This window comes from Alternaria rosae, assembly GCF_020736505.1.
Source record: "Alternaria rosae strain MPI-PUGE-AT-0040 chromosome Unknown BKA58scaffold_1, whole genome shotgun sequence".
Taxonomy (NCBI): Eukaryota; Fungi; Ascomycota; class Dothideomycetes; order Pleosporales; family Pleosporaceae; genus Alternaria; species Alternaria rosae.
In genome coordinates this window covers 5,286,626-5,300,753 of record NW_025763570.1, presented here as the reverse complement: position 1 = coordinate 5,300,753, position 14,128 = coordinate 5,286,626, and the positions used below count along the sequence as shown (strand labels likewise).

The following is a 14,128-nucleotide window of genomic DNA, read 5'->3' as shown; positions in this document are numbered from 1 at the left end:
AAGCACGACGTGAGAGAATGCTATTCATACACCATCGTTTTCTTGCTCTTTCGACGTTGTTTGGCTCCCAATCCCCTCCTTCATCTCAACTTCCGCCCAGATAGGCACATGATCACTCGTCCCCATCTCCTCCTCCGTATCCATAATCCCACAAGCCTTCACCCACCCCTTCTCCCACATCTTCTTCCCCGCAATAAAGTAATCCACCCGATCACAGCTACTTCCCCATTTCCTACCTCGTGAGTGATACGTATACCGTCTCTCATCCGGAAACATCTCCCTCCAAACATCAACACCATCAAACGGCTCCTTCGCCTTCCCACCACCTCCCAGAAGCTTATCGTGGAAGTCCGTGCGGTTGAGAACATGTGCCTGTGGGAAGATGCGTAGTCTGGGATACCCGTCTCGCTCATCAGGCGCGACGTTCATATCGCCTGCGAGCAGTACATCCCAGCCCTGTTCTTCCAACTCCCTGCATTCCCGCGCTAAAAGCTTGTGAAACGCGCGTTTCCGGTCGTTTCTTGTGCCTTTGAAAGCGCCGGTTTCAGGATCTCGATATGCGTTTTCTGTGCCGTTGACGGCGTAGATGTTGAAGATGGCGAGTTTGGCAGTGCTGGTTTTCGAGCGAAGTTCTACGACGGAAATGCGTCCTTCGTTGTCCCAGTCTACAGTTCGTATGGCGATTTTGTAGAGGATGTAGAGGTCGCGGCAGATGATACTGCATACGCCGTAGACTTTGCCGCTGCGTTTGGGTCCACGGGCGTTGTGGAGGTCGGTGGGTAGGGTAAAGTGGACTTGGTATGATGGGCGCTCTTCGTGTGAAGATCCTTCTTCTTCTGGTAGAGGTGATGCTACTGCTGTCCTGACCGCATCTTGCATTTTTTCATCTGTGTGTGCAATCTTCACTTCTTGGAGGAAGAGGATGGACGGCCATTGGTGTCTGTGTAGGAAAGCTCTTAGGGAGGCTGCCGGCCTGGTGTTCTTTGCATCTCTTATCAGCGTTGCTTTGGACTTCGAAATATGGAAGAAGTCTGTGATTGGCTTCTGCAGAAACGGAGTGATGCCGTCGATGTTCCAAGAGAAGATACGCAAGGTGTTTGAATCAAGAGGTGGAAGAGGCGTTGGAGTTGTGGGCGTGTTTGAAGATGCTGTTTGCACAGAAGCTGTCACAGCGCTTTGAGTCGTCTTGCATCGTTTCGCGGGAGGTGGACTAATATCACAGTTCATGGTACTGTAGTGGCGGCATGCACTGTTGACCACCACTACTGCCCGTGATGTTTGAAGATGTAAAATGCTTGCGCGAATGAGTGACGTCATCATATCTACTTCGCCTCAGCAGTCCCTCAGACAGCCCGTAAACGCAGCCACGTAGATTGTCTCAGCATTGATGTGTCGTATAGCTGATTACAGTATACAATCGCGCATGCACGTGGGCGGGGCGCGACGCGTCTTCCCACTAGAATTGATTGGGCAGTGATCAGCCACATCATTCACTACCCCACCACTACCAACACTTGACGTCCACGCTACAAACCTCAGCCACCACTACCCAGAATCCTTATTTCAACATCTCAATCGCATACCTACTCTATTCTTCCATCCAAGTCCAGAATGTCCTACAGACGCAAGAAGAGCCTCCTCATCGGCATCAATTATGTCGGCAGCAGCCACGAACTACGCGGCTGCCATTCCGATGTAGACAACATGGCGGAATTCCTCTCCTACCGGGGCTACACCAACTCACACAAAGACCGAGTCATCCTGACCGACAGACCAGAAGTACCCTACGACTCACCCTACTACCCCACCGGTCACAACCTACTCGCAGCCATGGACTGGCTCGTCTCGGAACCTGGTTGCACCTTGTTCCTACACTACTCCGGACATGGCGGCCAGATTGCAGATGTAGATGGAAACAGGACTACGGGAATGGATGCATCGATCGTGCCTGTGGATTTCGAACAGCGGGGCCAGATTTCCAGTACGATCTTACATGAACATCTCGTTACATATATGGCGCGGGATTGTACGCTGTTTGTCGTCATGGACTGCTGTCATTCCGGCAGCGCGCTCGAACTACCTTATGTTTACCGCTCTGATAGCGATGGGCAGATCAGTTTGATGGATAACCTGAAAGCTGGGCTTACGCTCGCCAATGAGGCACGCGATATCATCTCCGGCGGCTTTTCGTACAGCAAAGTAGGGGAGGCGAGGGAGTTGCTTGCGGGTGCGAGTACTTTCTTCAAAGGATTGAAGCATTTTGGAGAAGAAGAGGAGGAGGGTTTAGAGAGCGGGGAGTTCGCGGGCCAGTATGGGAGTGAGCAGAAGATGGTGACGATGTTTAGTGGGTGTAGGGACGATCAGACAAGTGCGGATGCGCGGATTGAAGGAGAACCGACTGGTGCTATGACGTGGTCGTTCTTGGAGATGATGAAGAACGATCAGACTCCAACTTACGCTGAGGTAAGTACTTGGCTTTCGTTTGACGCACTTTGATATTGTTGTCCTGACCGAAACACAGACACTCAAGTTCATAAGGAAAACGTTGGACGAGAGCAACTACAAGCAAATTCCGCAGCTGAGTTCAGGATTGGATATTGATCTGGATGATATGCATCTGGTAATCTGATTGTATAATGCGTCCTGAGATGGCAAATTCACAGACTCCAGCTATCATGTGTAGAGAGGGAGCTCATACTTTCTGTATCGCCAGCAAAGTCCGTCATCGAATCAATGACGCTCCGTGTAAAGAGCCTTTCTAATGAACTGAGACTGAGATGCTGCTTCACATGCATCTCCAATCTTTAATTAAGTGTTGAGAAAAGCACTTAAATTTATCTGCCCTATCAACTGTCGAGAGGTCGCATGTGTGCTCGAGCTGTTATGTTGTCTTGCTTTATAGCAAATACACCATCAGAATGAACACTTTCAACACAACAACGCAACTGAAATAGTCAGTTCAATACAGGAAGACAAATTTTCGCTCGTAATCGGGATGCCTGCTCATGAAGGTTGCGGCCCTGGGGCATAGCGGAGAAGCCATGCGCTAGGCTGATTTGGGCGCTAGCGCCACACCACCAGTGCTAAGCGACACTCGAAATTCAGTGAGTCGCAACATTGACGCCGACGACATCGACCACCACCGCAGCCACACAACCCAACCCGACTCCCACTCACACATCAATCAAAATGGAGAACGAACGCGGAGAGCTCGTCGACCTTTACGTCCCCCGCAAAGTAAGCCAAGCCCATGTCACGTTGTAAAGAATGTCTGCTAACACATCCCAGTGCGTAAGTTACCGACAACCACCTACGTGACCCCGAAACGCGATACTAATACCCTACAAGTCAGCCACCGGACGCATCATCAGGGCCAAGGACCACGCCTCCGTCCAGCTCAGCGTTGGCAAGGTTGACGAGAACGGCCGCTACACCGGCGACAACCAGGCCTACGCCATCTGCGGTTTCGTCCGCGCCATGGGCGAGGCTGACGACAGCTTCAACAGGCTCGCACAGAAGGACGGCTTCCTCAAGTCCGTCTGGAGCGCAAGCCGGTAAATGGTTGGGGATATGGAGTTGAGGTATGCACATGCGACAAGCTGTCGGATGTCTGGACGGAGCTGACTGGAAGCAGGAATTCGGGATCTGAATAGCCCTTCGAGGGCGCAGGCATGCATTTCACGGCGACTTAGGCCTTCATTTCCTTTCTCCCGCGGATCAACGATATCACGAGGAATGGAACCGGTTGAGACATGAATACCATCAAATTCACAAACCCTGTCACGTCCCATGCGACTACGCACCTTTGGCCGAGAATCGATTGTGATGTGTATCGTCGGGCAACGTGAGATGTTGGATACAGCAAGGCGCATTGATGCGACGTCTGCCCTACTAATTGATGAGAAGGATACACCATAACAGTGGAGAACGAAGTGCTCTTGAGAGTCGAGGTATTGAACGAATCTCTTCTGTCCAAACTGACCACGCGTCTTGTCTAGGTACAAGGATTGAAACACGTCAAAACGCACCCACTCCGTACTTCCGTCGCGCCGTTGCTGCCCAAACAGCCACCCAACGCACCGCACTGGCCTTGTAGCATCATCGATACCCATAACATGCGGCAGACGTGCGATACACGCATGGACAGCTTATCGAAGCGGTATCGGAAGGAGACCCTGTCGTTTTTGGCCGCGTACTTCCACGCATTGTGTCACTCTCGGACGTGCAGAAGCTGCCCGCTATGAATGACACAGATGCGGACTTGGACGTCGCCAGCACCTACACTACACTACACTACACTACACTACGATACAACATGCGCAATGACGCGGGTCTGCTTGACTTCCAGCACTGAGCATATACTGCATGCAAGAAGTATCGTCGCTTTGTTCTGGCCCAACCCACGGCATCAGCCCACCACACCTCGCTAAACCCCCATGACCCCGCAGACAACGTCCGCCTATGACATGCTAATCACAGACCCGGCATTGCGGTTGCGAGTGTTGTGTAACCCAAGGCGCGTACAACAAGAGAAGTCCAGACACCTTTTCACAACCAAAAATACACAACGACGTCATCAGTACCAGATTCTCCAACCCCCATAAATCCCATCAGCTGGCTGCATCAGCCTGTACGATGTACAGCGATTACAGATGCGACCGAAAATACTCCATTCCTGTTAGTTTGGACATATTTATCCATAGCCACCAATACACCGTCGCTGTAGCGTTCCGTCCATACAATCCCTGCAATCTACAATCTACAATCTTACCCGCAGTGAATGTTCCTCAACAAACGTCGTCATGTATGTGAATCACTGGGATCGTGGGGAAGGCGGTGATGTAGGTTTGGTAGCGGTCTTCCCGCTGGGAATGCACAGATGGAACACCGATGATGGGCCTGCAGTGAGCGAGCGACATACCGATCAGAGAAAGCTGGGGGCTGGATGCGTAGGCGTGCATGTGGTGGGCGTGGTGTGAGGTGGGATGTGGAAGGTACATGTGTAGTGTACGTACTCTTCAGCTTATGCGAAGTAGTAGAGTAGTAGAGTTCTACGGTTTACATGTTTCCCTTTACTTGGACAGATTGGCCTTACCTGAAGCCATTGACAGATGCCGGATGTGGTAAGGATTTATCAACCTTCTGATAATCGCATTGCGCTGCTTCAGTTCACTTCACACGAAAAGATCGCCATGGATTGTATACAGGCTAGGAGCTGAACCGAAGCCACAATTATTGAACAGCACGTGTATGTGTCTCAACACACAATGACGTCCCCTACGCAAATCGCAACCTATCAAGTTGCCGTATACCCAAATGATTTACTAAACATTTATCACACACACAACAAGCGAGAGGTCTCGACCTCACCCTTTCTTTGTTTTTCTCACACGAGAAGTTACTGTATATGCGGTAAATCATCATATGGGTGGGTGTAAGCGACCCATAGTCAAAAGCCGCGTGATGACAACGGTAAGGCTGCAGCAGCGCTAGTCTACAAGCTGCTTACTTCCGTTCCGGGGTGGATACTTTGTACACGTACTGGAAAAGGTACCCTTTCCATGTGCCGGCAGACGGGGCGGTCGGGCGGAGTCTGAACCCGAGTACGATATCAAGATGGGTGGTATAATAGTAGCAGAAAATATAAGAGACGGTATCGTCTTACACCCCCAGAACATCCTCTCAACTCGTCATCGCGCATCATCGCAGAAATCACATGCATACACCACCCCCACCGCCTTCCCACATTCCATCGCTCCCGCGATCCCGACCGACCATCTGCGCGCAAAAGTACCGAAAACACATACTACCACATGCAGCACCAGACATGTAAATTCCCGCTCGCTACCACGAATTACACGTGGCAGACCCACGCTTCAAATAAGTCAGCGTCCCGCATCCCGGGGAAGCGGGCGGGCTGCGCGCTTTATGAGGGTGTGCGGGCTTTTCATTGTCTTACAACGATGCTTGGCGCGCATACAAGCGGTGTGATTATGCATGTATGCGGGCAGCTCCATTTTGCCATGTACACCGACGTATTACAAAAATTGAGATGCAGATCCGACGTGAGGAATTCATGCGGAAAGCGTCGTGGTTGGATGTGTGGTGATGTCAGGATCGGACTCGAAGGGTTGCCGTGCCTGGTATTAAGTGCACGGATTTGCAAAGTGAAAGATGCGTTTCGGGCCGAATTCAGGTGGTCGAGACTTGCGACGGCCCGGGAAGTATCGATGCGCGTATTGCTTGATATTGATTGCTTCGGAAGTAGCCTTTGTTTCATCTACGAGTCGGTGTTGTGGTGCCAGAATTTGGTTGTGATTGTTGATCTGGTATCGTGTCGAGGGCAGCGTTCCGGACTGCCGAGACGGCGCGGCTTTCTTTTACCTTCCAATCATCGCCTTTTCGTACAACCTTCGATCGGTCCTTCTCTGCCTTCTTCAGGAGCATCTCTTCAATCTTTGTGTCGCGGCGTTTGCCTTGGACACAGTCGCAGAGACAGCCTTCGGTAGGACATGCGCCGTCTGATAGTGCCGGATCGGCGAACCATGTTGAAAGACAGTCCGAATGCCCTCCGTGTCCACATAATGGACACCATGTCCAGAGTGTTGCCGCAGGTGAAGACCACTTGGCTGGAATGGTCGGTGATGGGCCGTCGACGACTTGATCGCCGGCATGGTCTGGATTCGATGTGAGAGACGATCGCTGCCTTCTGTGCCCTCTATCCTTGAATGATGGCCGCGATTTCGCTTTGGATTTCTTTTTCGCGGTGATCGATTCGAAAGCCGGGTATTTACCCCAGCAAATCGGACAGGGTGCCTGCGTTCGCTTGCAGGACTCGCATCGCATCTTATCTCTAGGGTTGTTGATTGGTGACTTGCAGCTTAGGCACAAAAGCCCGACTTGCGTTTCTTTCAGCGCTTGCTCGTAGACGGCAGGATATGTCGGGTACGCTAGCCGACGGAGAGAGGCCGCGGAGTTGAATAGTGACAAGGAATGTAGCTGGAGATGATAGGAAGAAAGGATAGACTCCGCTTGGTAGGGGTTAATACCGGTAGCTATCAACTGACTCAGTTGTGTCGATAGTATGGCTTTCGCTTGTGCTTGAGTCAGTCCTAGTGCTACGAACGTATCACTGAAGACGCTCAATACATCGCCTATGTGCACATCTGGAGTATCAGAAGGACCATGCGTCTGTGGCAACAGCGGAGCTAGAAGTAGGATAAGGACTGAGGAAAACTGTGCATCTGACGCTTCCGCGTGGTATTCTAGGAGATGATTCAGCAGCCCAACGACGGAGTAGGGCGAGCCGGCCTCGGCGTCGACGTGCACAGCTTCAAAGTCGGACAGCAATAATCCTTCCTCTACTGTTGGATCAAGTACTGGAGGTGCACTTCCAGAAGTATGTGGCAGGGTGGCTGGTGGCTTGAGAACATGAGGCGACCTCACATCCTCAAAAACGTCAGGTACAATAGTTCCGCTAGCTTCCATCTCAGTGCTGAACTCGTAGGACGACGAGGAGATGCTTGTGAGCGCTTCAGAATCAGAGCTGTCATGACGAAGTAGTTGGTTGTTTCGCCGTAAATGTTCCATATCACGAACAGCTTTCTCCCCACTGCCGAATTCATCCACATTGTTTGAAGCGCTGCGGGCCGCTTTCTGCGTGTATCCTTGGTCTGCACGGAAACTTTTGCTCACGGGCATGGTCGTAGGAGATATCGAGATGCTTTTGCTCAGCTCTTGATCTTCAGCGTTCCTCGGCTTCCCGAAGCTAGATTGTTCCTGGACAGACTGCCAATTTTCCGATAGTGAATGCCCGTGGCCTAGTTGCGAGTTGGTACTCGCGAACGAGCTCGGCACAGAATTGCCCTTCTGAGAATCTGATGATGCAGAGAACATAGTAAAGCTTTCACCAGAGTCGTGTCGCTCCAGTGGGTGAGGCTCAATGATGCGCCCGGTTTGTGTGCCACTCGGTGCGAGGCTCAGTGGAATCCGTGGGGATGCACGATAGCTGCCGACCAAGGCACGGCGTTCATCGATGTCGTCGCCCGAGTGATACCATTGTGGCCCACTGAACGTCCTTGGCGGTGCAAGTGTTCGACTTGCATCGCCGGGCGGTCCAGTAACAGCGGGTGGAAGCTGATCAATGTCCTCCTGATCGATATCGAGCAAGTCTGGCCTTTCAGCATCATCCACGATTTGGGTGATGACTGGACGGGCAAGAGGGGTCGCGATATTAGAAGTGCTCTCTCGCACACTGGGCGATCGGGATGGTGATGTTGGCTTCTCTAGCGTGCTCAAGATAGCACGCACTGCAGGATTTGGAGGGATCGCCATGCGCTTGTCATGTGCCTCCATGTGCGCGGAGGATGCTCGGTGCGTCATCTCGGACGGTCGTAGGGCGGTGTTCTGCGGTCGTGACCTTCTTTGTTGTCTGTGTAACTCTGCTCGGCGTCGTGTCGCCATGGTAATGGACGCACCAACGACCCTCCATGCTTGCGCAAGCCTATAGAAGGCTGCGCGCTGCGCATACTCAGCGTTCTGCTCGAAAGCTCTCTCCAGTCGAAGAAAAGAGTCCAAGTCGGGTGGATCCGAAAGGGGTATGGTCTTGTATTTCTGTGCAAGATACTCAAAGATCTGAGGATTGGCCGCACCTGGCAGTATGCCTCGTATAGCAACCTGATTCGGTCGAAATGACTCGCTATGTGCGACCATGGAGTCACTGAGGAACATGACTTTGGGGGCAATGTCAGATGGCGGGGTACTACTGAACGATTTGGTTGATCTGTTGCTAGCAGTGCGACCATGATGCCGCTTCATTGACGATGTTAGAAAACTGTCATCTAGACTGTCATCTGCAGAACTTCTGAGACTGCCTTTCTCAGGGCTATGGCGTCTGGCACGTGGATCACCGAGGTACGTATCGTCAGTATAAGCTAGTCCTGTTGTAGACGGCTGCCGCGGTCTTCTCTGGGCAACAGCAGCAACCTCACCACTTGGCGATACGCCAAAAGCCTGCAAATTGCGCCGATCTACGGTTTTGGGAGCATGATGGACATCGTTCTGCTGGAAAACGCCTTCTTTGCCCACCGTCCACAAAGTGTCACGCGAGTGCCAAAGCATGTCGGATGGTGCGCTGGGAAACTTGTTGATCTCTCGAAATGGTAGGAACGGACGACGGAAATCCCATACATGGATGACAGAGTGTTCTTTATCGTAAGATGTAGCCAGCTGTGTGCATTGGTAGGCACCCTTTTCGTGGTACTCGTCAGACCAGTATGGCGGCCTCCATCGAGCTTGGTATACCGGAAACGGTGTGTGTAAGACGTACGCAGCTTTCTGGCGGCGTCCAGTGACGGAGAAGTCCCAGACCTTGACGGTTCGATCCACGCCAGCACTGAGCAGGTGCTTACCATCTGGGTGCCAGTCGATGGAGGTGCAGATGCGCTGGTCGTGAGCTGTGATCTTCTGCTTGGGCCCTTTGTTATGGCGGAAATCCCATCGCTGTATGGTTCCGTTGTCTGTGCCGAAAGCGAACTCTACGGCATCGGTAGGCGACCACTGGACATCACGGATACCGCCATTCATGCCAGCGTAGTGATCCCGACTACGACAGACAGTAACATCCCTACGCATGTCGCGCAAGTCCCACAGGCGGACGGTGTTGTCATGGCTGGCAGACAGCAGTAGATGGCCCTGATGAGGGTTGAAGGCCAGCTTGTGTACCTGACGCGTATGCTCGTGCAGCCTGGTGAGCTCGACGCTTGCGCGGTTCAGGTCGTACAAAATGACTTTGCCATTTGCAGCGGCAGTTGCGATGTGGGAGCTGAACTGCCCATGGGACCACTTTACGTCGTGTATGCCCAAGCCCTCGCGCTGTCGGGCATGCGAGTCGGCATAATTGAGGACCGCAGCACGCAGGTTGGTCTCGTCGACGATCTTGGCATCCTGGACGCGGACTGTTTTCAGGATCTCCTTGCCAGCGAGGACGGCATGGGTGCGTTCACGGTTGATGTCGAGGGCAGAGATGTCGAGGCCTGTCTTATGGCTTGCATCTTGGGAGTAGCCCGTGCGGATGCTGACGAATTTAGTGAGTGCGTGCAGTGCAGTGCAGGTCTAGAGAGCAGGTGCAGAGTGCGGAAGCGGTTGGAAGTGAGTGCAGGGACGGGGAAGGCACGCTCGGTGATATGTCAAGATACATGGCAGGAGGTGAGTGGCGGGAAGTGAGTGACAGGGAAGGAGTGAGGCAGGCAAGGCAGGTGAGTGAGGCAGCAGGGAAGGAACGCAACATCAGGAAAGAGCCACGCAAACGTCAACAACAGATGCAGAGGGGAAGTGTGGAGGAAATGTGGGAGTGTGGATGGAAATGGTGGGAGACGTAGCCAATAGGAGAGACAGCAATCGGGTTGCCGTATACGGCTGACGGAGTACTCGAAGTATGTGTGAGAGAAACATACCCGGCAAGTTTCGGCACTAAAGGGTTCGGAGGGCCGCCCTCGTAGCCATGTTGATGCACGCTGGGTGGGCGGGATCCATAGGCCGTCGTCAAGGGCTGCGCAACAAAACGCTCAAAGTAGGAGCGTGACTTTTGCTTGGGCAGTGGCAATGGCGGCGCCGGAGGAATCTTGGGCGACGAGACGGCTGACGTGCGACGGTTTTCAGTCATCTGAGCTGGAGGACTAGGTTCCGTCGTCTCATGGACGGCAATACTCGTGACGATGCGGGCAGTCCTAGAATGAAGTGCAGTCGTGCAGTCGTGCAGTCGTGTCAGTAATTGCAGGTCCAGCAACTCAGAGCGAGTGTGACGAGCTGCAGGCTGCTGCAGGACCGCCGCTGGTGTGCACGACTCGCCCCGTGTCCCTGGGAGCTGCTGCAGGCCGGGGTCACAGCGAGGTCTGGATGGAATCCATCATCGGCGCGCACAGACAGGGCTAATGCCTGCTGCATGTGCGCCACAAGTCTACTCGTGCTAGCTAGCTCTCGCCCATGGCACCGTCTCAGTGTGCCCTGGTGCAACATGTCACCGCGTTTCTCTTCCACAACCTCAACTCCCTCTCTCCTTCCCTTTCCTATCTCCTCCCCGTCCGTCTCTGCCACCCGTGAGTCTCGCTGCCGGGTCTCACACCAACGTGGAGAGAGAGCAACATCATGGCTGGGCCGCACCACATGGACGACCACGACCACGACCACGAGAGATGGGCCTACGCCGGCCCTGTGCGCACCACCATCGCCGTGCTGCAATATGCCTATCCCATCGTTATGCTCGTCTTCTTTCTGGCTGCCTTCACCGTCCGCAGCATTGCCGCCTCTAAATCTAATACTAATATCGCCAAACCTACCACAACCGGTCCTGGAGGAAAGCCGCTCCCTGCCACCGATCCCACCCGCAACTTCGTCAAGAAGCTCGTCCACGATGATGTCACCCAGACCCAGAAGCGCGTGTTCGAATGGGTCTCCCTCGCAGCGGCATTCACCTTTGTCGGCAATTCCGTCGTAGTCGTTGCGCATGCCCTGGCCGAGGCGGAGCAGCACTGGTGGGTGGGCAAAGCCGCAGTGGTATGTAGACAGCAAACATCAAATTCTAACCTCTAAATTTTTGCTAACATTACCAGATCTACCTCGTTGGCGCCTTCTTCGTCTACTGCCTTTTCGTCATCTCCCTCCTCGACTCGAAGCCATCTCCGACCGAGGCGCATCTGGCAACATGGAGTCTGGCCACTGTGCTAGAAATAGTACTGGTAGCCCTGTCCTTCTCCATCTACACGCATCCGCACAAGGAGCCCACCGTAGGCACGCCGGCCAAGCGATTACGATTTGGAATGACCGAGTGGGAAGCCGCCGAGGTGGCCATGGATCTGCTACGCATCGTGTTGCTCCTCGCACTCATCGCCTTCTACGTACTATTCGTCATAGTCCCACAGCGCAAATCTCGCCAAGAATCGGGCAGTCCATCCGAAAATACTTCTTTGCTCGGTAGCGCCGAACAAAACGGTCATGCGGAGAACGGTCACGCGAACGGCTCATATGGCTCAGTCCACCCCGTCGGTGGCAAACACCAGCACACCGAGGGTGCACCGCCCGCCTGGAGCAGGCCCACTGGCGCACCCGCGCGCAGTTGGTGGGAATACATCAAAGGCTACCACGTCTTCTTCCCCTACCTCTGGCCTTCGAAAGATCGCAAGTTGCAGCTCGTCGTCATCGCATGTTTCCTACTGGTCCTAGGCCAGCGCGTCGTCAACGTCCTGGTCCCAGATCTCACGGGTGAAATCGTGAAGCGCCTCAGCGACCGGGAGCGCGGAAATCCGTGGACCGCCATTATGTTGTACATTGGCTTCCGTTTTCTGCAGGGTAGCAACGGATTGCTGGGTGCGGCGCGATCTGCCCTATGGATCCCCGTTTCGCAATACTCGTATCGCGAGCTGTCCGTTGCGGCATTTGAGCACGTGCACAGCCTTAGTCTCGACTTCCACCTCGGCAAGAAGACCGGAGAGGTCCTGTCCGCTCTAGGAAAGGGCAGCTCCATCAACACGTTCCTTGAGCAGGTGACCTTTTCGGTTGTTCCCATGCTCATCGATCTGGGCGTAGCCATCGCCTATTTCCTCATCAGGTTCGATGCTTACTACGCCCTCGTCATCGCCATCGTTACATTTTGGTACATCTATCTGACTATTCGCATGGCGCAGTGGCGCGCTGAGATTCGTCGTGAAATGGTCAACGCCGACAGAGAAGAGGATGCAGTCAAGAACGACTCCATGGTGTCATACGAGACGGTCAAGTATTTCAACGCCGAAGCGTACGAGTTCAACCGCTACCGTGAAGCTGTCAAGAAGTATCAGAACGCTGAGTACAAGGTCATGATATCGCTGAACATCATGAACATCACACAGAACATGGTCTTTATGATCGGTCTCCTCGTCACATGCTTCATCGCGGCATACCAGATCGCAGTTGGAGTCCTCGACGTCGGCAAATTTGTGACGCTTCTCACGTATATGAGCCAACTGCAAAGTCCTCTCAACTTCTTCGGCACCTTCTACAGGATGATCCAGTCTGCCATGATCAACTCGGAGCGAATGCTTGAGCTGTTCAAGGAGCAACCCACCGTAGTCGACAAGGAGGATGCCCAACCTCTGGCTTCTTGTGAGGGTAATCTTCGCTTCCAGGATGTACACTTTGCCTATGATCAGCGCAAGCCAGCGCTGACCGGTCTCGACTTTTACTGCGAGCCGGGCACGACCACCGCGTTTGTTGGTGAATCCGGTGGAGGTAAATCGACCGTCTTCCGTCTTCTCTACCGCTTCTACAACACCATGTCTGGTAGCATTCAGGTCGATGGCCACGATGTGGAAGATCTCACCATCGACTCGGTGCGCAGCCACATTGGTGTTGTTCCCCAAGACACTGTGCTCTTCAATGAGACACTGATGTACAATCTCAAGTATGCAAACCCAGAGGCAACCGACGAGCAGGTACACGAGGCATGCAGAGCTGCCAGTATTCACGACAAGATCATGACATTCCCGGACAAGTATGAGACCAAGGTTGGTGACCGCGGTCTGCGACTTTCCGGAGGTGAGAAGCAGCGCGTGGCTATCGCCCGCACGATTCTGAAGAACCCACGTATTATCATGCTTGACGAAGCCACTGCCGCTCTTGACACCGAGACGGAGCAACACATCCAGGAAGCTTTTACGACTTTAGCAAAGGGCCGCACCATGCTCATCATCGCTCATCGTCTTAGTACCATCACCCATGCTGACCAGATTCTCGTCTTGCACAAGGGCAAGGTCCAAGAACGAGGCACACACGAGGAGCTGCTCGATCGCAACGGCCACTACGCCGCCATGTGGAAGAAGCAGATCCGCGCCCAGCGGGCCGCCGAACAGGCCGCCTACCTTAAGGACAAGGCTGATAGGCTACGCCGCGAATCCAAGGATGGAACCATTGGCTTCGAGGACGGAAGCAGCAGCCACTCAAGTTCAGACGACGAGAACGCAAAGAAGATTCGCTCTACTACCGGCCAGAACGGATTGAATACAGAGGATAACACGACAGGGAAACCGCATGGCCATCCTTAGACTGGCAGGTCATCATACTCCTGATGAGCGGAATTTGCTGGATTAGACGGCCG

General features: G+C 53.5%; 5 protein-coding genes across 5 annotated transcripts; 3 read left to right on the top strand and 2 right to left on the bottom strand.

Moving 5' to 3' along the window:
• Nucleotides 1-24: 24 nt before the first annotated feature.
• On the bottom strand, nucleotides 25-1,227 carry BKA58DRAFT_303315 (Endonuclease/exonuclease/phosphatase; the record flags this gene model as incomplete). Its single annotated transcript, XM_046166964.1, has 1 exon — nucleotides 25-1,227. The coding sequence occupies one exon, from the start codon at nucleotides 1,225-1,227 to the stop codon at nucleotides 25-27; it is 1,203 nt and encodes a 400-aa protein (XP_046032202.1).
• Nucleotides 1,228-1,511: 284 nt separating this feature from the next.
• BKA58DRAFT_352902 (peptidase C14, caspase domain-containing protein) lies at nucleotides 1,512-3,016 on the top strand. Its single transcript, XM_046168585.1, has 2 exons — nucleotides 1,512-2,463; nucleotides 2,522-3,016. Exons 1-2 carry the CDS (start codon nucleotides 1,612-1,614, stop codon nucleotides 2,627-2,629), a joined length of 960 nt encoding a protein of 319 aa, XP_046032201.1. The 5' UTR covers nucleotides 1,512-1,611; the 3' UTR covers nucleotides 2,630-3,016.
• A 173-nt stretch (nucleotides 3,017-3,189) lies between these two features.
• On the top strand, nucleotides 3,190-3,558 carry BKA58DRAFT_435059 (ribosomal protein S21e; the record flags this gene model as incomplete). Its single annotated transcript, XM_046173309.1, has 3 exons — nucleotides 3,190-3,237; nucleotides 3,289-3,295; nucleotides 3,353-3,558. The coding sequence occupies 3 exons, from the start codon at nucleotides 3,190-3,192 to the stop codon at nucleotides 3,556-3,558; spliced, it is 261 nt and encodes an 86-aa protein (XP_046032200.1).
• A 2,575-nt stretch (nucleotides 3,559-6,133) lies between these two features.
• On the bottom strand, nucleotides 6,134-10,789 carry BKA58DRAFT_34651 (uncharacterized protein). The gene is made up of 2 exons (XM_046168432.1): nucleotides 10,455-10,789; nucleotides 6,134-10,075 (listed from the first exon to the last, which is right to left on the bottom strand). Exons 1-2 carry the CDS (start codon nucleotides 10,661-10,663, stop codon nucleotides 6,277-6,279), a joined length of 4,008 nt encoding a protein of 1,335 aa, XP_046032199.1. The 5' UTR covers nucleotides 10,664-10,789; the 3' UTR covers nucleotides 6,134-6,276.
• Nucleotides 10,790-11,145: 356 nt separating this feature from the next.
• BKA58DRAFT_303611 (heavy metal tolerance protein precursor) lies at nucleotides 11,146-14,075 on the top strand (the record flags this gene model as incomplete). Its single annotated transcript, XM_046166981.1, has 2 exons — nucleotides 11,146-11,553; nucleotides 11,610-14,075. The coding sequence occupies 2 exons, from the start codon at nucleotides 11,146-11,148 to the stop codon at nucleotides 14,073-14,075; spliced, it is 2,874 nt and encodes a 957-aa protein (XP_046032198.1).
• Between the last annotated feature and the right edge of the window lie 53 nt (nucleotides 14,076-14,128).

Coding starts and splice junctions, on each gene's coding strand:
- BKA58DRAFT_352902 (XM_046168585.1), top strand. CDS start 1,612: ATGTCCTACAGACGCAAGAAGAGCCTCCTCATCGGCATCAATTATGTC. Junction 2,464..2,521: donor AGACTCCAACTTACGCTGAG/GTAAGTACTTGG, acceptor ACCGAAACACAG/ACACTCAAGTTCATAAGGAA.
- BKA58DRAFT_34651 (XM_046168432.1), bottom strand. CDS start 10,663: ATGACTGAAAACCGTCGCACGTCAGCCGTCTCGTCGCCCAAGATTCCT. Junction 10,076..10,454: donor TTAGTGCCGAAACTTGCCGG/GTATGTTTCTCT, acceptor TAAATTCGTCAG/CATCCGCACGGGCTACTCCC.